The 15,707-nt window shown below is 43.3% G+C and overlaps 1 protein-coding gene across 2 annotated transcripts in view; it reads right to left on the bottom strand.

Annotated features, from left to right (window-relative positions):
- The window catches only part of RPAP1 (RNA polymerase II associated protein 1), a 128,589-nt gene that overhangs the window by 91,862 nt on the left and 21,020 nt on the right, over nt 1-15,707 (bottom strand). For both annotated transcript variants that reach the window (XM_073586378.1, XM_073586369.1), the window contains exons 5-6: nt 5,822-5,978; nt 3,852-4,007 (exon numbers count right to left, since the gene is read on the bottom strand). In XM_073586378.1, coding sequence (XP_073442479.1) covers nt 3,852-4,007; nt 5,822-5,978 — 313 coding nt within the window. The remainder of the gene's footprint in view (nt 1-3,851; nt 4,008-5,821; nt 5,979-15,707) is intronic.

Consider the following 15,707-nt stretch of genomic DNA (forward strand, 5'->3'; position numbering starts at 1 on the left):
TTTTCGCCTGCAATCGGGCGAGGGTGTATACGGCGGAGGAGGAGCTAACCTTTTTTTTCATTCACTTAGTGTCAGCCTCCTGGCGGCAGTAGCATACACCCACAGTCCTGTGTCCCCCAATGAAGCGAAGGAGAAATTACAGTCAGTGGTACCACAAGTGACAAAGATCACCCAGGAATTTAAAAAAAAAAAAATTCCAAAGACAGAAAATCTGCAACAATAAAAAAAAATTCCTGCTCCCGCTTCATGAGTGGTCCCTTTTGGAGTGATGATAGGCCAACCATGTGCATATGACCACTGCAGGCAATCACTGGCCTCAGCAGTCTCAAGCTGTACATGCAGTCAAAGGCCACATGCTCATGGTCAACACATCATCACTGCAGGGTATGTAACCAAGACCAGTGAGACCTCCAAACAGGGAGAGCTAGAGCAGCATGGGATTTTTTATATTATAGAAAATTTCCTCTCTTTAATACATATATTAATTTTTTAACTCATGGACATCCCCTTTAAATATTCAATTAGGATCTGATCATTACTGAAAAATAATTTATAGCATAGCTTTATGTACTGTACAATAGGAGCTTTGCACTACTTCACCTGAAAGGAAGGACAGGATTAAAGAGATAACGTTTCTCTGAAAAGGGGCTAAGACACACTCTGAGTTAGGGTGCTTTCACTCTGCGTTATTCGCCACGTTCAGTGGTCCTGTCGGGGCTAAATTCAAAACCCCCTACAAAACAGAATTCAGGAGTCTGCGCCGATAGGGCCATTGCCTATAAAAATGCAGACAGATTCACCGCAGTCTCCATCATCTCGATGTCTGCCTCCAGTATGCGTACACGTCTGAAAATGATGCAAGACAGAGCACAAGGTGACTCCATCTACACTATTATAGTCAATGGCACCGCTGGCGCAGACGCTCAAATCCCGTTTTGCAGGGGTTTAGACGTAGGCCCCAAAGGGACCACTGAACATGGCGAAGAACGCAGTGTGAAAGCACTGTTAGAAAGAAGAACAAACTGAGATTTACTTACCCTCCCCTGATCCAGTGCTGGCTCTCTAACGCTGCCACTGTTTTTGTTGTTTGTCTGCAGCGGTGAGACATCTCTTTAAGAACAATGCAATCAATCATTGCGCTCACTGGGTAGATTGCACGAGCTGCTGACATGACTCCACCGCTGTACATAAATGACAGATAGTGACAGCAGTGGAGAGCTGGTGCTGGACCCAGGGAGGGTAAGTAAAGCACAGTCTGTTTTTTTTAACCCCTTAATGACCGCCGATACGCCTTTTAACGGCGGCCGCTAAGGGTACTTAAACCACAGCGCCGTTAATTCACGGTGCTGTGGAGAAAGTAAATAGCACCCCCCAGGGTAGGATTTTCTCCGGAGTCTCAGCTGCTGGGGGTAGCCGAGACCCCAGAGAACATGAAATCGGGTCGGTTTTTACCGACCCCGCTTTTGCGATCGCCGTTATTAACCATATAACAGCGACCACAAAAAAAAGAAAAAAGCTGCGATTTTGCATGTAATTTCACTCTCCTCTGATGTGATCGCACATCAGAGGAGAAAGAAATAGGGTCCCCGATCTCCCCCCGATACCTCCCAGTGGTTCTCATGGTTCCCGGGCCCTCCTGCCTCCTCCGGTGGGCGCCGCCATCTTGGTCCGGGAAGAATTAGGGTTAGAATTAGGGTAGGGTTAGGGTTAGAATTAAGGTTGCAATTAGGGTTAGGGGTGTGTTGGGGTTAGGGATGGAGCTAGGATTGAGGGGTTTCCACTATTTACCAGCTTTGGGGGTCTAATGTCTCTTGTTACCATTGGGAAAATAAAAACATTGGGGGCTAAAAAATCACTTTTGTGGGAAAAAAAATATTTTTTATTTTCATGGCTCTGCGTTATAAACGTCTGTGAAGTACTTGGGGGTTCAAAGTGCTCACCACACATCTAGATAGGCTCCTTGGGGGGGGGTCTAGTTTCCACAATGGGGTCAATTATGGGGGGTTTCCACTGTTTAGGCACATCAGGGCTCTGCAAACGCAACATGACGCCCACAGAACATTCCATCAAAGTATGCATTCCAAAATGGCGCTCCTTCCCTTCCGAGCTCTCCCATGTGCCCAAACAGTGGTTCCCCCCCACATATGGGGTATCGTTGACAAATTGCACAACATCTTTTGTAGTCCAATTTCTCCTGTTAGCCTTGTGAAAATAAAAAATAGCAGGCTAAAAAATCATTTTTGAGGAAAAAAAATGATTTTTTTTTTATTTTCACTGCTCTGCGTTATAAATTTCTGTGAAGCACTTGGGGGTTCAAAGTGCTCACCACACATCTAGATAAGTTTCTTAAGGGGTCTAGTTTCCAAAATGGTGTCACTTGTGGGGGGTTTTCACTGTTTAGGCACGTCAGGGGCTCTCCAAACGCGACATGGCATCCAATCTCAATTCCAGCTAATTCTGCATTGAAAAAGTCAAACGGTGCTCCTTCCCTTCTGAGCTCTGTGGTTTACCCCCACATATGGGGTATCGGCGTACTCATGACAAATTGCCAAACAGCTTTGGTGGTCTAATTTCTCCTGTTACCCTTGTAAAAATAAAAATTTGGTGGCGAAAATATCATTTTTGTGGAAAAAAAAAAGGATTTTTTATTTTCACGGCTCTACGTTATAAACTTCTGTGAAGCACTTGGAGGTTCAAAGTGCTCAACACACATCTAGATAAGTTCCTTAAGGGGTCTAGTTTCCAAAATGGGGTCACTTGTTGGGGGTTTCCACTGTTTAGGTACATCAGGAGCTCTCCAAACGCAACATGGCTTCCGATCTCAATTCCAGCCAATTCTGCATTGAAAAAGTCAAATGGCGTGCCTTCCCTTGTGAACTCTGCTGTGCACCCAAAAAGTGGTTTACCCCCACATATGGGGTATCGGCGTATTCAGGAGAAATTGCACAACAAATTTTGTGGTTCATTTTCTCTTTTAAACACTTGTGAAAATAAAAAAAATTGGTTCTGAAGTAAATTTTTTTCAAAAAAAAAGTTAAATGTTAATTGTTTCCTTCCACATTGCTTCAGTTCCTGTGAAGCATGTAAAGGGTTAATAAACTTCTTGAATGTGGTTTTGAGCATCTTGAGGGGTCTAGTTTTCAAAATGGTGTCACTTTTGGGTATTTTCCATCATGTACACCCCTCAAAATGACTTCAAATATGATGTGGTCCCTAAAAAAATGGTTTTGTAAATTTTGTTGTACAAATGAGAAATCGCTGGTCAACTTTTAACCCTTATAACTTCCTAACAAGAAAAAATTTGTTTCCAAAATTGTGCTGATGTAAAGGAGACATGTGGGAAATGTTATTTATTAAGAAATTTGTGTGACATAGCTCTCTGATTTAAGGGCATAACAATTTAAAGTTTGAAAATTGCAAAATGTTAAAAATTTTCGCCATATTTCCATTTTTTTCATAAATAAACACAAGTCATATCTAAGAAATTTTACCACAAACATGAAGTACAATATGTCACGAAAAAACAATCTCAGAATCACCGGGATCCGTTACAGCGTTCCAGAGTTATAACCTCATAAAGTGACAGTGGTCAGAATTGTAAAAATTGGCCTGGTCATTAAGCTGCAAAATGGCTGTCACTAAGGGGTTAAATATATATGGACCATCATTTTCTTAAAGGGGACAATTTATATAAAAGGGGTAATTCCATGGCATATCTACAAGATGAATGTAGTGCCAATTATTTCTGGTGTATCTATTCTACAGACCACCAGACATTTTGGTTCTTCTGTCCTTCGTGAATCATATCTGTTAGTTGAAATCACAGAACAGCGACGCTCCAATGTGCTCACCGAGCTGTGACATCAGTCTGTCACGTTCCTGAAGTATCTCTTCTTGGGAAAGCGCCTTCAGTTTCTCCACATTTTCTTGATGTATTCTTTCTGCTTCTCCATGTCCTGTAGAACTACGAAGACCTTCCCCAGTAACTAAACAGGACTTGTCTATACCTGAAAAATAAAAGCACAAAATCATATCAGGATTGGTGACCTTTTCATAATAGGGTTTATTCTTACTGCAAGTTAAAGAAAAACTTGGAAAGGCAAATGTAAACTAATCAATGAAGAAATCAATAACTGCTTTCTCGATCTATGACAATCTACCTGTCTGCAGTTCCTGAGTGAAGTCATAATCCTCCCATCCTCTGCATCATTATGAAATATCTTTCACTTAATGGATCTGCTCTATACAGGTATTGAGGCTGTATACATACAGAAAAAAGGCAGCGGGAAAAAGCGCATTTCAATGTTTTTTTATACACTCTTAGCCGTGAATAGAGAGCATGCCATGTGTGTGACTGCTTCTGGGGCAACAATTCCCTGATCCCCCATTCTGGAAATACATGCTGGTCCCAGACTTTGGAAACATATCTATTAGACATTTTTTTTCTGTATCATGTGGATATGCTATAAATGCCAGTTGTGAGACAATGTCTTTAAAGGGAATCTCTCAGCAGATTTTTGCCATTTAATCTGAGGGCGGAATAATATAGGGGCAGATACTCTGATTCCAGGGATGGGTCACTTGCTCAGCTGCTTGCTGTAGTTTAGATATAATCAGTGCTTTATCAGCAGGAGATTATGACTGTATGACTAGGTGTCATGGGTCAGGCAGTCGAGCTAATCTGTGTAACTCCGCCCCCACCACTCATTGGCAGCTTGCTAACAGTGTACACAGGAAGCTGCCAATCAGTGGTGTGGACGGGGCTATACACAGATCAGCATTCTGAGAGCACCACTATATGCACAGCAGAGAAAACAGGGATTCTATCAAAACTGCACCAAGCAGCCCAGTAAGGGACACATCACCTGAATCAGCGTCTATGCCCCCACATCGTGCTGCTCTTAGATTCCATAGCAAAAACCTACTGACAGATTCTCTTTAAAGTTTGTTTGTACTTTTTTACCAAGTTGGATAAGTCATCAACTATTCATTGGATAGTAGATAACTTATTGATCCAGAGAATGAGACTCTGTTATGCTCTGTCTGAATGGAGTGACACCCTTAGCCGCTGCTCCATTTATTCCCCCTGGGACTGTCAAAGCATCTCGTCGACAACCCCATAGGAAGGATAAGTGGTGCATGCAAATTGCCAATCCATCTACCAGAGATAAAAGTGCCCAGTCCTGGAGATCGATGCGTGTTCCAGCGAACGGGCCCCCACCAAACTAGAAGTAATCACCTATCCTGTGGATGACTGGATAACCCCTTTAGTGTAATTTTATTGTATTGGCTTGAAAAACGCCCTTTTTGGGCCGAAATGTTGCTTCACTTGTCTACGTCAATTGTGCTTCACCATGTGATTTTTAAGGTTTTATCCCCATTTTCTCTGGTGCCTCGGAATCTTGTATTTTCTTTAAAATACGTCTTTTTAGCCTGCTTAGGACCAGCACTATGCCCGAGCACAGAACTTCAATAGCTCTTGATCTCTAGTTGGGGATTCATTAAAATTGCTAGTATGGCGGTTGACATTATCACTGGCAATATCAGTTCTTCGAGGGGATAATTTAGAAAATGGAACCATGGAGGTCACGCATTTGCAGGGCCGGATGCAACATTTAGATGTGGCCAAAGGGTAAACATGGAAGAATGCAAGCCCTCTACTCAACACACTCACCATCTGTTTCAGGGGAAATTTGTAGGCCTGCCCAAATATTGGTACATAACATGAGAAACTGCAATCCCTCAGGGTGCTAATGGAAATCTCTGAAATTATGTCCTCTGTACAGCAAGAAACTTACAAACAACTTCAGCGGCAATTTACCTGCAGTTTGGGAAGGGGGAAGGACATTCGCTGGTTCAACACAGGGACCATGGTGAGAATGAACTGTAGAGGCTTCGGCACTTTTTGCTGCCTCCGTGGCCCTTTTGGCAGCCATTTTTTGAGCAAAAATGCTTACCTTTCCAGATTTTGGCATAGCCTACAAGAAGAAAAAGCATAAGATAAGACTAAGAAAACTGGAATACTGTGTCCAGTTTTGGGCGCCACATTTTAAAATAGACATCAACAAACTGGAGCAAGTTCAGAGAAGAGTGACCAGAATGGTGACCGGTCTGCAAACCATGTCCTATGAGGAACGGTTGCAGGATTTGGGAATGTTTCGCTTGCAGAAGAGAAGACTGAAAGGAGACTTAATAGCGGTTTACAAATATCTCAAGGGCTGTCACAGTGTAGAAGGATCATCCATATTCTCATTTGCACAAGGAAAGACTGGAAGCAATGGGATGAAACTGAAAGGGAGGAGATCAATGAGTGGAACAGGCTGCAACGAGAGGTGGTGAGGTCTCCTTCAACTGAAGTCTAAAAACAGAGACTGGACAGACATCTGTCTGGGATGATTTAGTGAATCCTGCTTTGAGCAGGGGGTTGGACCAGAAGGCCCAGGAGGTCCCTTCCAACTCTACCATTCTATTATTCTAGGATAAGACCTAGCTAAAATGGTAGGTTTTCCTAACCAACCATTTGTTGTTTGTTTTTTTTAAATTCGGTTATTAACCAAGAAAAAGGAGAAACAACAAGTACACATATGCATACACCAAAATAACACAAGAGCATTTTGTCTAAATAATTATGGGGAAATAGCAATTCATACTTTAAATTGTTTATACAGTTTTAGTTTCACAGGTCTATAGCCCCTGTCACACACAGCGATCTCGCTAGCGAGATCGCTGCTGAGTCACAAGTTTTGTGACGCAACAGCGATCTCACCAGCGAGATCACTGTGTGTGACAGCTATCAGCGACCGGCCCCCCTGCCGGGTATCGCTGATCGTTCATGAAAGGTCAGGACTTTTTTTGGGTCGTTGGTCTCCCGCTGGCCAGCACGCATCACTGCGTGTGGCAGGCGGGAGAGCAACGACCAGCGATCAGCTAGCTGGTAACCAAGGTAAACGTCGGGTTTCTAAGCAGCTCGCGGTGCTTAGAAACCCGATGTGTACCTTAGTTACCAGCGCGCCGATGCAGGGAGCTGGTAACCAAGGTACACATCGGGTTTCTAAGTGCCACGCCTCTTAGAAACCCGATGTGTACCTTGGTTACCAGCTCCCTGCACCAGCGCGCTGGTAACTAACGTACACAGCGACGCGCCCGCTCGGCGTGGTGCTGATCGTTGGTGAAGCTGCATGTTTGACAGCTCACCAGCGATCATATAGCGACACACCAGCGATCCTGACAAGTTAATATCACTGTCGGAATCGCTGGTGAGTCGCTATGTGTGACGGGGCTCTATGAGTTATTGCTTAGATAGTGGATTACTAAACAGGTAAACAGAAGCATTGTTAAGCTCTAAATCTTTGAAAGTACATATCACAAAGGCACTACAAATCTAATTAAACTACAACTATACCTAACACGCTGCCTAGTACATTATACAATATTAAAAAATTATGTGATGCCATAAATCTATCTCAATGTATTTCAACTATAGCAGTCACGGTGGTACTGAGCCTCCACTCCCCAATATAGTGAGATGAGAGGAATTCCATCTGTCCCAGATTTTGTCACATTTCCCCAAACAGCCCATTTTGATAAAGTGTTCGCTCATATGGAATGACAGAGTTTACCAGGTCAATCCAGGCTCTGAGAGAGCCAACGTAGCGCCAACACCTTCCTAGCCCAAAAAAAGTCTCGCGTAGAAAAGTCCTAATATAGTGTTCCTAAGTCTCCTTATCTAACACCCCGAATAAACAAATTCATGGACTGAGAGGAACAGGAATTTGCACTAAGGATGTTAACAATGATGTTACTTCAGACCAGTATGAAAGGATAATGGGGCATTTCCACACCATATGTACAAAGTTTGCTTCCATTATATGACACCTCAAACATTCCGAGGACTGGAAACGACCCGTCTTGAAAAGTCGCAATGGAGTTAGATATGACTGGTGTAAGATATATAATGGAGTCATTCTATTATTAATAGATGGAGATACTTTAGTTGGAGATTCAACAATCTCCTCCCAATCCCCAGTCTGAGCATCAGGAATGAGATCCTGAGTCAGTTCCCGCAGACAACATGTACGTATAAAGAGTAGCGATAAAGCTCCCGTTACACACTGCGATATCGCTAGCAATATCGCTGTAAAGTCACCGATTTTGTGACGTTACAGCGATATTGCTAGCGATATCGCTGCATGTGATACTTACCTCCGACCGGCTCCCCCGCTGGTAATCGCTGGTCGCGCGAGAAGCTCCTGGATCATTTCTCGTCGGTCACTTCCTGTGGCGCTTCCTGCTGTGACGACGAGGGACGCGTGGAGCTGGGAGGGAGGACGCAGGATCGCCGCGTCTGACAGGTAAGTAGTGATCCCCGTCCTCTGCGATGTCGCTGATGAGATCTGCCTGTGTGGCAGCTCACTAGCGACCACTTAGCAATGCACCAGCGATCTTGACCGCGTCATATCGCTAGTCGGGATCGCTGGTACATCGCTAGGTGTAACGGTACCCTTAGGCCCTAAGGGCCTTGGGATTTAAGGATTTCGATTAAAGGGAGAGATGAGATAGCTTGGGTCGTACATGAATAACGTAAATGCGTATGGACAATTGATCTGAGTTGAAGATAACGAAAGAATTATGATCTAGGGATATTATATTTAAATTGGATTTGTTCAAAAGACATAAGGATATTACCTTCGTATAAGTCTTTAATCAAAGAAACATTATCTGAGATCCAAAAGCCAGTGGACGGGTGGTTCAGCAGAACCAGGAAATAGTTATTGCTCCACAGTGGCATTTCAGCTATAGTACCCTCAAAGTGGATCACTTTTTTGTGATCTGTCTCCAGACCGACCTCGTCAAACGAAGTAAAGGCAACATTCGAGTGGTATTAAGTTTATCTGTTTCTAGAAAACTCAACGGACAACCAATCTCTGCAGCATGAATAAGATGATGTTCCGAGTTAGGCCTGTTTCACACTTCAGTTTTTTGTGTCAGTTAAAATCCGCCAAAATGGCGGAAAGCGAATCCATGGCTAAACTGATGTGAACGGATGCCACCGGACCGTTTTTTTTGACGGATCCGATGAATGAAGAATTTTAAAGGAACCGTAGGAGAGAGAGAGATAGAGAGAGTGAGTTTTTTTTCCAGCCGCCAGAACAGACTTTAGGGTTAAATTTCAGGCTGAGTGAAGTCTTTCGGGCATGCGCAGTGTGAAGTGCGGATCCTGCTGCCCGAAAAAACGTTACATGCTCTGTTCGGGCATGTCGGTGGACGTCAAAATTTTGGCGGATCCGCAAAAAAACGGATCCAACGGATGGCCATCCGTCAAGATCCGCCGGTAATGCAACTCAATGGGAAAAAAAAAACGGATTCACCAAACAAAATGGCGGATCCGTTTTTTTTGCAAAACGGCGGATCTTGACTGAAGGACAAAAACTGATGTGTGAAACAGGCCTTAGGTAAATAATTATCCAGCATCCATTTACTTAAAGCTTTAATCTGTCCTGCCAGATAATATAAATAAAAATCGGGCAATGCCACTCCCCCCATCCGCCTGGACCTCTGTAAAGTAGATAGTTTAAGCTTAGGTCTAGATTTCCCCCATATAAAGGATGTGAACAGGGAGTTCAGATTGGTGAAGATGGATTTAGGAACCAGCACCGCACTATGCTGGAGGGAGTAACTAAGTTTGGGAAGTAGAATAATTTCAATTAGATTAATACGGCCGGCAACAAATAGCAGAAGTTTACTCCAAGAGGTAAATTTGAGTTTGACTAGTTCCAGTAATGGGAAGATATTAAGTTGTAAGTCAAGTTCACTGCTTTTAGATATGTTAATTCCTAGATATTTAAAATGATACACCATGGGCAATAGGGACAAAGGATTAAGATGGGTAATAGGGCCATGAGAGCGGATTTATTCCAGTTGATATATAGATCAGAGTATTTACTAAATTTATCTATGGTAATAATCACATGTGGCAACGTCTCGTCTGCTTTATCCATAAACACCAACATGTCGTCAGCGTGTAAACCAATAGTGTCTAGATGATCTGCTATATTTATACCTCTAATACTCGGAAAGGATCTCACACGTATTGTCAACGCTTCTATAGCAAGCTCAAAAAGGGCCGGGGAGAGGGGGCACCCCTGGCGCTTTCCCCTAGAAAGAGAAAAAGATTCTGATATGGAGTTATTTATGATTATACTAGCTTTAGGTTTTGCGTATATTACAGCAATCCATTTTTGGAATTTAGCACCAAAGCCATATCTCTGTAGACATGCAGACAAGAATGGCCATTCAAGGGAATCGAAGGCTTTAGCTGCGTCTAGCGACGCCAGGGCCCAGTTATTGTCCGGTGCCTGAGAGCTATACTGAACCACCAACTGGACCCACCTGATATTAATAGAGGTACTTCTACTAGGCATGAAACCCATTTTGTCCGGGTGTATAAGATCTAATATAACTGAGTTTAACATAGTGGCCAGAATCGTGGTGAAAATTTTATAGTCTACATTTACCAGTGATATGAGGCGATAAGATCCACAATCAAGGGGGTCCTTCCCCTCCTTCTTAAGTATAATAATGTTTGCTTCATAAAAGGAGTCAGGTAAGTATTCCCCCCTCCAAATCCCCTGAAATACATTTAGAAGAAGTGGTGCCAGAATATCTTAATATTTTCTATACATTTCGACAGGGAACCCATCTGGTCCAGGAGCCTTCCCAGGGGCCAAAGTCATCATAGCATTTTTAATTTCCTCTATAGTAAAGTCATGTCCAAAAAGGCCCGCTGGGTAGTATCCAGTGTGGGGAATTCTATGTCTGATACATAATTCAGGCATTGTGGAGTATCAAGACCACTCGTTGAACTATATAGTGTTCTATAATACTCATAAAAACAATGAAGTATATCTTCAGTTGAGGTCACTATTGAACTATCTGATGTCCGGATCTGGAGTATAGTATTAGATGTGTTATGTTGGCGCATTAGGAAAGCCAAAACTTTACTCGCCTGATTCTCTAGTTCAAAATAGGATTGCAGAGTAAAAAATAATTTGCGCTTAGATTTGGTGTCCATGTATTGAGTATATAACCTATGGGAAGTCAGCCATACATCTCTATTCTCATTAGTTTGGCTAGATATATATGCTGCTTCGGAGTCTTTAAGTCGCTGTTCCATCTCATCATCTTCCCTCGAGGTTACCTTTTTAATATAAGTAGATCACAGAGATTCTCTCAAATACGCCTTAAAGGGAAGGTGCCGTGTTTTTTCATAATTTAATGTAAAAAAGAAAATAGTATAAAAAGATATTGTCCCCTAAGCTTGACTCAGTGGTGTGTATGGTTTTTTTTTTTACTGTATTAATGCAGCCACTGGGAGCTGCCATCTTACCTTTGTGGCTGCTGAACGACACTTTCCATGCTCATTTACGGCAGTGCCTGGGCATAAGACATAACAGTCGGCTCCAGACCCTATCTCTATCATTGCAGCATCAGGAGTGAACTGGGCACGCCCCTGTGGGCAGCTCAATTCACAGCTGTACGTGTGGCCAGGCGCCATTTTATTAGAGCCCAGTGCTTTCCTTTTATCTCCATTTACATGCTAGCCCTCGATGCTGTACTGTTCCAGCATAACGGCTTGGATGTTCACTCTGCACATACCAGCTGCAGGAGAGGAACCGGGACGAGCTCCTGGAGACTGAGCTGCTCTTTCAAAAACACCCGATCAGCTGCAGCCCCTGCTCTTGCAAAACATAGGAGGAGCTGCTCCCTGCTCTTTCAAAACACTTGGCTATCTGCTGGACATCTAATCCTATCCTGTGTGATACTGTCTGCTGAGCCCTGTGTCTAATCCTCTCCTGTGTGATACTGTCTGCTGAGCCCTGTGTCTAATCCTCTCCTGTGTGATACTGTCTGCTGAGCCGTGTATCTAATCCTATCCTGTGTGATACTGACTGCTGAGCCGTGTATCTAATCCTATCCTGTGTGATACTTTCTGCTGAGCTGTGTATCTAATCCTATCCTGTGTGATACTGTCTGCTGAGCCGTGTATCTAATCCTATCCTGTGTGATACTGACTGCTGAGCCGTGTATCTAATCCTATCCTGTGTGATACTGTCTGCTGAGCACTGTGTCTAATCCTCTCCTGTGTGATACTGACTGCTGAGCTGTGTATCTAATCCTCTTCTGTTTGATACTGTTTGCTGAGCTGTGTATCTAATCCTATCCTGTGTGATACTGTCTGCTGACCTGTGTATCTAATCCTATCCCGTGTGATACTGTCTGCTGAGCCGTGTATCTAATCCTCTCCTGTGTTATACTGTCTGCTGAGCCGTGTATCTAATCCTCTCCTGTGTGATACTGACTGCTGAGCCGTGTATCTAATCCTATCCTGTGTGACACTGTCTGCTGAGCAGTGTATCTAATCCTATCCCGTGTGATACTGTCTGCTGAGCCGTGTATCTAATCCTATCCTGTTTGATACTGTCTGCTGAGCTGTGTATCTAATCCAATCCTGTGTGATACAGTCTGCTGAGCAGTGTATCTAATCCTATCCCGTGTGATACTGACTGCTGAGCCGTGTATCTAATCCTATCCCGTGTGATACTGCGCTCCTGAAATACTCTGTGCTGCTGTCACCCTGCTATTTTTATGTGTGATCTACATGGTAGTATTGTGTATGATCTATATGGTGGTATTATATGAGAACACTATGGCAGTATTATCTGCTAAAAGGGGACCCATTCTGGGGTGGTTCTGGCTGAGCAACTGCACACGGGTCAGGGGTAATAGGTGCAGTCAGGGGAGGGCTGGTGAGGCAGCTGAACAGGGGGGGGGTCTCATTTTTATCATTACTGTATGGCTACATTTCCCCCATCCTGCTTCCCAGCGTCACCCCGGACTGCGCCTGTCGCCTCGCTTTCACACATCGCCAGGACAGGATCTGAGGAGGGGAATGGGGTCATTGCATGCAAAGTCTGGATCAGAACAGGCCATCAATCAGCAGAAATGTTTCCTGGATTTCTGTGCTGCTGTCACCCTGCTCCACCCCCATATATCTCCCTCTGTGCCCCCCATAGACCAGCACACTGCTCTCCTGAAATACTCTGTGCTGCTGTCACCCTGCTCCCAGAATCCTTGCTGCCTGCCATCCTCGGTGACCGAAGACCCTATTCCTCTCCTCAGATCCTGTCCTGGCAATGTGTGAAAGAGAGGCGACAGGGGCCGGATATATGGTGGAAGGAGCAGGGTGACAGCAGCACAGAGTATTTCAGGAGTGCAGTGTGCTGGTCTATGGGGGGCACCCTGTTCGGTGCCAGGGATTGTACATAGAGTGCTGTGTTTTATACACATGGATGGACCGTCTGCTTGTCTGCTCCACAGAAATCCAGGAAACATTTCTGCTGATTGGTGACCTGTTCTGATCCAGACTTTACATGCAAAGACCGTCAGTAACTTTGCAGACCCCATCAAAATGGCTGATCACTGTGTTCCTAGATGTCATCCTCTCTTTTCCCTTAGCAAACACCCAGAAGGGGAGGAGAGGAGTGACATCACACCCATGTCAGCAGATTCCGCCCATAATTACTGCAGGGCAGTAATGTGAGCTAGTTGTACACTAGGTTTTTGTGCCAAATTTCAGTAGCTGCTCCCCCTAGTGTTAACAAGTGGAAATGCCAAACTTTTTAAAATTAATTTTTCATATTTTGCAAAATTAAAAACAAATGATAATATTTTTTAAGAAAATGTAAACATTAATTCTTTACATTTTTTCAATTGCTGAAAAAAAATTTTTTGGATGGCACCTTCCCTTTAAGGGCATCCCAAAACAGGTTAATATTGTGGGGTTCAGGGTGAGACGACATGAAGCAATCTAATTGATCTATAGTTCTATCATTAGGGCCTATCAATTTCAGCCAGAATGGATTTAGTTACCAGAAAATATGTTTTGATTGGCCAAAATTAAGTCTAAGTATAATCGGACTATGATCTGAAATGCCTTTATAACCATGTTCTATGTCAGCTACCCACATCGCTAAGTTACTGGAACCAAATACAGTTAGGTCCATATATATTTGGAAAGAGACATTTTTCTAATGTTGGTTCTAGACATTACCACAATGAATTTTAAACAAAACAATTCAGATGCAGTTGAAGTTCAGACTTTCAGCTTTCATTTGAGGGTATCCACATTAAAACTGGATGAAGGGTTTAGGAGTTTCAGCTCGTTAACATGTGCCACCCTGTTTTTAAAGGGACCAAAAGTAATTGAACAATTGACTCCAAGGCTATTTCATGGACAGGTGTGGGCAATCCCTTCGTTATGTCATTCTCAATTAAGCAGATAAAAGGCCTGGAGTTGATTTGAGGTGTAGTGCTTGCATTTGGAAGGTTTTGCTGTGAAGGAAACAAGCGGTCAAAGGAGCTCTCCATGCAGGTGACAGAAGCCATCCTTAAGCTGCAAAACCAAAAAAAACCCATCCGAGAAATTGCTACAACATTAGGAGGCAAAATCTACAGTTTGGTACATCCTGAGAAAGAAAGAAAGCATTGGTGAACTCATCAATGCAAAAAGACCTGGGCGCCCCCGGAAGACAACAGTGGTGGATGATCGCAGAATAATCTCCATGGTGAAGAGAAACCGCTTCACAACAGCCAACCAAGTGAACAACACTCTCCAGGAGGTAGGCGTATCAATATCCAAATCTACCATAAAGAGAAGACTACATGAAAGTAAATACAGAGGGTTCACTGCACGGTGCAAGCCACTCATAAGCATCAAAAGGCTAGACTGGACTTTACTAAAAAAACATCTAAAAAAGCCAGCACAGTTCTGGAAGAACATTCTTCGGACAGGTGAAACCAAGATCAACCTCTACCAGACTGATGGAAAGAGAAAAGTATGGTGAAGGCGTGGTACAGCTCATGATCCAAAGCATACCACATCATCCGTAAAATACGGCGAAGGCAGTGTGATGGCTAGGGCATGCAAGGCTGCCAGTGGCACTGGTTCACTAGTGTTGATGATATGACACAGGTCAGAAGCAGCCGAATGAATTCTGAGGTATTCAGAGCCATACTGTGTGCTCAGATCCAGCAAAATGCAGCCAAACTGATTGGTCGTCGTTTCATACTACAGATGGACAATGACCCAACACATAAAGCCAAAGCAACCCAGGAGTTTATTAAAGCAAAGAAGTGGAATATTCTTGAATGGCCAAGTCAGTCACCTGATCTCAACCCAATTGAGCATGCATTTCACTTGTTAAAGACTAAACTTCAGACAGAAAGGCCCACAAACAAACAGCAACTGAAAACCACCGCAGTGAAGGCTTGGCAGAGCATCAAAAAGGAGGAAACACAGCGTCTGGTGATGTCCATGAATTCAAGACTTCAGGCAGTCATTGCCAACAAAGGGTTTTCAACCAAGTAGTAGAAATGAACATTTTATTTACAATTATTTTATCTGTCCAATTAATTTTGGTCCCTTTAAAAACAGGGTGGCACATGTTAAGGAGCTGAAACTCCTAAACCCTTCATCCAGTTTTAATGTGGATACCCTCAAATGAAAGCTGAAAGTCTGAACTTCAACTGCATCTTAATGGTTTTGTTTAAAATTCATTGTGGTAACGTCTAGAACAAAAATTAGAAAAATGTTGTCTCTGTCCAAATATATATGGTCCTAACTGTATATAGTCTATATGGGATAAAGT

The sequence above is a fragment of the Dendrobates tinctorius genome, unplaced genomic scaffold, assembly GCF_039654945.1.
Source record: "Dendrobates tinctorius isolate UK_male_01 unplaced genomic scaffold, ASM3965494v1 ptg000010l, whole genome shotgun sequence".
Taxonomy (NCBI): domain Eukaryota; kingdom Metazoa; phylum Chordata; class Amphibia; order Anura; family Dendrobatidae; genus Dendrobates; species Dendrobates tinctorius.